Here is a 5,597-nt window from a genome sequence, read left to right on the forward strand (position 1 = left end):
CATTTCGCCCGGCTTGCTAACGATTTTGCCACCTTCTCGAGCCACCCCTGGCTCATAAGGGCCGGTTTCCTGGTTTCCTTGGCATATAGGTTCCCCACCTGGACGGGACGCCAGTCCATTGCATGTGAGCTGCAAGATGCAGGAGGAAAGAGTGAAAGAAAGTTTTGGCGAAAGAGTCAGCAGAAGTTTTGTCATTACCTTCTGCTGGAGCCACGTGGAGCTTAGGTGTTTCGCTCATAAACACACACATTGCCCGGTCTGAGATTCGAACCTGCGATCCCTCGACCGCGAGTCCGCTGCTCTAACCACTAGGCCATGTGCCTCCACACATCATAATGTATGGATTTATCATCACAATGACAGCAGTGTTTATTACAATATGCATACATCTGCAAAAACTGAAGGAAACACAAAGTCCAATTATTCCAGTAAAGCGTTAGTATCTATTGGTTTTCTCTATAAAAATGTAAAATTTCCATTGTTCTACCTTTACTTTGTGAGTATCCTCTATATCTCACGTTCTCGTTTCTCTATTATCATTTCAGAATATCAGAAACAGCGAAGAACCGTTCACTTCTGATACATCATCAATATTTATCATTTTGAAAGATTGAAGGAATTTATTGCACAGAACAGAAATAATTCTGTTTATATGAATCCATGGTGACTTCCGGATAAATATTTCTTTAGAACTCAGATAAATATCAATGTTTGTTTTTTTCGCTGCCTAAAAAGGTGTATAAACTGATTTTGCGTTCAAATTTCTATTTTTCCATTGCATACCCATAAAATTATCAACCATCGTACAAACAATAACTCTGAGCACCTTTTCAAACTCCACCCGTCTAACACCCGTGGACATATTACAAAGTCAGAAAACAGCACAGCTCCCATGACTTCAGGAAACATTTTTTCACGCTGAGAGTTGTTGAAGCATGGAACAAACTGCCAGCATCAGTTGTTAGTTGTCGGAGCAATGTATCCTTCAAAACTTCCATGCTTCCTGAGATTCGCCAACACTCCACCTGATTTTCTCCCCTCCATACACACGCAAACATGTATCTGACTCATACACTGTTCGTTTTCCAGACATTTCTACACTACTGCATGTACTTTATATGCACTTTCTGACAAGTTGTGGTGCACCTGAGCACTGTATACAATAATTTCATTATATCTACAAGATTATTTCACAAACTTCTTAAAAGTGGAAAAATTTACTGAAGTGTTTGTAGCATCTTCAATGAACTTTTTGTTCACCATTGATGAAAATATAACAGCAGTAATATTTACTAGGAATAAACGAATAAAAACAAAAAGAAAATCGCCTGTATATTGTGGTAAGGAAAAGAAAAATGATGGAAAATGAGTTAAGTGAGAAGATGGTTACACATGGAACACCAGCTGAAAAGATTGTCTTTTCTGATGATTTAAAGAATGTGAAAAGCAAAAAGTCATATCATTGTGATACCTGTGGTAAATCATTCTCTCAGAATAGCAAACTAACTAAACATAAATCTATTCATACAGGAGAAAAACCATATCATTGCGATGTCTGTGATAAATCATTTTCACAAAAAGACTATTTAACCACTCACCTGCGTATTCACACAGGTGAGAAGCCGTATCAGTGTGACATCTGTGATAAGTCGTTCTCCCAAAGTGTTCACTTAACTAAACACAAACGCATTCATACAGGGGAAAAGCCATATTTCTGTGAAGTCTGTTGTAAATCATTTGCTGAGAATGGTACCTTAACCAGACATAAACGTATTCACACAGGGGAAAGGCCATACGAATGTGATATCTGTAATAAATCATTTACTCAAAAGGATAACCTAACCACTCACCAACGCATTCATACAGGTGAAAAACCGTATTGTTGTGATGTCTGCGGTGAATCATTCTCACAAAACGTACACTTAACTAAACACAAAACCATTCATACAGGAGGGAAACTTTATTTCTGTGATATTTGTGATAAATCGTTCACTGAAAAAAGTTCCTTAAAACGACACATCCGCATTCATACAGGTGATAAACCATATCATTGTGATATCTGTTTTAGATCGTTCTCCGAGAATCATACCTTGACTATTCACAAACGCAGCCATACAGGAGAAAAGCCATATCATTGTGACAGTTGTGGTAAATCGTTCTCGGACACTGGTCATTTAGCTCGGCATGTACGGATTCATACCGGGGACAAACCGCATCACTGCGATATCTGTGGAAAATCATTCTCGGAAAATGGAGATTTAACGAGACACATCCGGATTCATACAGGTGAGAAACCGTATCAGTGTGACGTTTGTAGTAAATCATTCTCTCATGGACATGCCTTGACCACTCACAAACGCACTCATACAGGAGAGAAACCATATCACTGCGATGTCTGCGGTAAATCCTTCTCTGAAACTGGTCACTTGAGTAGACACAAACGCATTCATTCAGGACTGAAACTACATCACTGTGATATCTGTGGTAAATCTTTCTCCGAAATAAGTCATTTAACTGAACATATTGCTATTCATACAGGACAGTAACAATATCGAAATATGGGGTCAAAATACATACATATTTCTTTTTCTCTACTACCCACAAGGGGCTAAACATAGAGGGGACAAACAAGGACAGACAAACGGATTAAGTGAATTACATCGACCCCAGTGCATAACTGGTACTTATTTAATCGACCCTGAAAGGATGAAAGCCAAAGTCGACTCAGCAGAATTTGAAACCAGAACATAAAGACAGACGAAATACCTATTTCCTTACTACCCACAAGGGGCTAAACAGAGAGGGGACAAACAAGGACAGACAAATGGATTAAGTCGATTACATCGACTCCAGTGCGTAACTGGTACTTATTTAATCGATCCCGAAAGGATGAAAGCCAAAGTCGACCTCAGCGGAATTTGAACCAGAACGTAAAGACAGACGAAATACCTATTTCTTTACTACCCACAAGGAACTAAACAGGGAGGGGACAAACAAGGACAGACAAACGGATTAAGTCGATTACATCGACCCTAGTGCGTAACTGGTACTTATTTAATCGACCCCGAAAGGATGAAAGCCAAAGTCGACCTCAGCGGAATTTGAACCCAGAACGTAAAGACAGACGAAATACTATTTCTTTACTACCCACAAGGAACTAAACAGGGAGGGGACAAACAAGGACAGACAAACGGATTAAGTCGATTACATCGACCCTAGTGCGTAACTGGTACTTATTTAATCGACCCTGAAAGGATGAAAGCCAAGTCGACCTCAGCGGAATTTGAACCCAGAACGTAAAGACAGACGAAATACCTATTCTTTACTGCTCACAAGGAGCTAAACAGGGAGGGGACAAACAAGGACAGACAAACGGATTAGTCGATTACATCGACCCTAGTGCGTAACTGGTACTTATTTAATCGACCCTGAAAGGATGAAAGCCAAAGTCGACCTCAGCGGAATTTGAACCCAGAACGTAAAGACAGACGAAATACCTATTTCTTTACTACCCACAAGGAACTAAACAGGGAGGGGACAAACAAGGACAGACAAACGGATTAAGTCGATTACATCGACCCTAGTGCGTAACTGGTACTTATTTAATCGACCCTGAAAGGATGAAAGCCAAAGTCGACCTCAGCGGAATTTGAACCCAGAACGTAAAGACAGACGAAATACCTATTTCTTTACTACCCACAAGGAACTAAACAGGGAGGGGACAGACAAGGACAGACAAACGGATTAAGTCGATTACATCGACCCTAGTGCGTAACGGTACTTATTTAATCGACCCTGAAAGGATGAAAGCCAAAGTCGACCTCAGCGGAATTTGAACCCAGAACGTAAAGACAGACGAAATACCTATTTCTTTACTGCTCACAAGGAGCTAAACAGAGAGGGGACAAACAAAGACAGACAAATGGATTAAGTCGATTACATCGACCCTAGTGCGTAACTGGTACATATTTAATCGACCCCGAAAGGATGAAAGGCAAAGTCAACCTCTGCAGAATTTGAACTCAGATCGTAACGGCAGACGAAATACCATTATGTGGCCTCCAGCCTTACCAGCTCCTGTCAAACTGTCCAACCCATGCCAGCATGGAAAGTAATCATTAAATGATGTTGATGATGATTTTGTTCATTAAAGTGTTTCCTTTTACTCATTAGTGAAAGCATGTGGCTTAGTGGTTCAGATATTCAGCTCACAACCATAAGGCCATGAGTTCGGTTCCTGGTGGTTTACTGTGGCCTTGAGCAAGACACTTTGTCACATTGTTCCAGTTCACTCAGCTGACAAAAGTGAGTGGTACCTGTAATTCAAAAGGGCCAACCTTATCCCCTCCTGCGTCACACTGGATCTCCCTGAGAACTACATTAAGTATATGCATGTCTGAGGAATACTCAGCCACTTACAAATTAATTTCATGAGCAAGTGATTTCATGTTCCAGTGGTTGCCGGAATGCCAGCTCAGCCATAGCAGTGATTCCCAAAGTGGGTGGTACTGCCCCTAAGGGGGCAGTGGAAATATCTTTGAGGTATTGAAGAAAAGTGGGGCAATATTAAAGTGTCCAAAAGGGAGCAATGGATGTAACAAAATAAAAACCCTAAAATAATGGTTTAACTCTCTTTTTACTCTTTTACCCTTTTACTTGTTCAGTCATTTGACTGCGGCCATGCTGGAGCACCGCCTTTTTAATCGAGCAACTCAACCTCGGGACTTATTCTTTTGTAAGCCCAGTACTTATTCTGTCGGTCTTTTTTGCCGAACTGCTAAGTAACGGGGACATAAACACATCAGCATCGGTTGTCAAGCAATGCTAGGGGGACAAACACAGACACACAAACACACACACGCATATATATATATACATATATACGATGGGCTTCTTTCAGTTTCCGTCTACCAAATCCACTCACAAGGCTTTGGTCAGCTCGAGGCTATAGTAGAAGACACTTGCCCAAGGTGCCACGCAGTGGGACTGAACCTGGAACCATGTGGTTGGTAAACAAGCTACTTACCACACAGCCACTCACTGGGTTAAATTTTGCAAATTCTCATTAAGAGTACCCTGCATGAGAAAAGTACCCCTATTTAGATCGATGTTGACAGGAGTGGCTGTTTGGTAAGTAGTTTGCTTACCAACCACATGGTTCCAGGTTCAGTCCCACTGCGTGGCATCTTGGGCAAGTGTCTTCTGCTATAGCCTCAGGCCAACCAATGCCTGGTGAGTGGATTTGGTAGACGGAAACTGAAAGAAGCCCATCATATATAGGCGCAGGAGTGGCTGTGTGGTAAGTAGCTTGCTTACCAACCACATGGTTCCGGGTTCAGTCCCACTGCGTGGCACATTGGGCAAGTGTCTTCTACTATAGCCTCAGGCCAACCAATGCCTGGTGAGTGGATTTGGTAGATGGAAACTGAAAGAAGCCTGTCGTATATATGTATGTATATATATATATATATATATATGTATGTATGTGTGTGTATATGTTTGTGTTTCTGTGTTTGTCCCTCTAGTATTGCTTGACAACCGTCACTTAGCGGTTCAGCAAAACAGACCGATAGAATAAGTACTAGGCTTACAAAGAA

The 5,597-nt window shown here is 41.2% G+C and overlaps 1 protein-coding gene across 2 annotated transcripts; it reads left to right on the forward strand.

Annotated features, from left to right (window-relative positions):
• The first annotated feature begins 1,171 nt into the window (after window positions 1-1,171).
• On the forward strand, window positions 1,172-5,340 carry LOC115224966 (zinc finger protein OZF-like). Of its 2 annotated transcripts, none has more exons than XM_036514252.1 (2): window positions 1,172-2,575; window positions 5,285-5,340. In XM_036514252.1, exon 1 carries the CDS (start codon window positions 1,356-1,358, stop codon window positions 2,544-2,546), a length of 1,191 nt encoding a protein of 396 aa, XP_036370145.1. In that variant the 5' UTR covers window positions 1,172-1,355; the 3' UTR covers window positions 2,547-2,575; window positions 5,285-5,340. The 2 variants fall into 2 exon arrangements, with proteins under 2 accessions (XP_036370145.1, XP_036370146.1); XM_036514253.1 differs by lacking the exon at window positions 5,285-5,340 and adding an exon at window positions 4,888-4,955.
• The last annotated feature ends 257 nt before the right edge of the window (window positions 5,341-5,597 follow it).

This window comes from Octopus sinensis, linkage group LG27 (assembly GCF_006345805.1).
Source record: "Octopus sinensis linkage group LG27, ASM634580v1, whole genome shotgun sequence".
NCBI lineage: Eukaryota > Metazoa > Mollusca > Cephalopoda > Octopoda > Octopodidae > Octopus > Octopus sinensis.

Bases quoted from the DNA above. Each gene is read 5' to 3' on its own strand.
- LOC115224966 (XM_036514252.1), top strand. From the start codon at position 1,356: ATGATGGAAAATGAGTTAAGTGAGAAGATGGTTACACATGGAACACCA.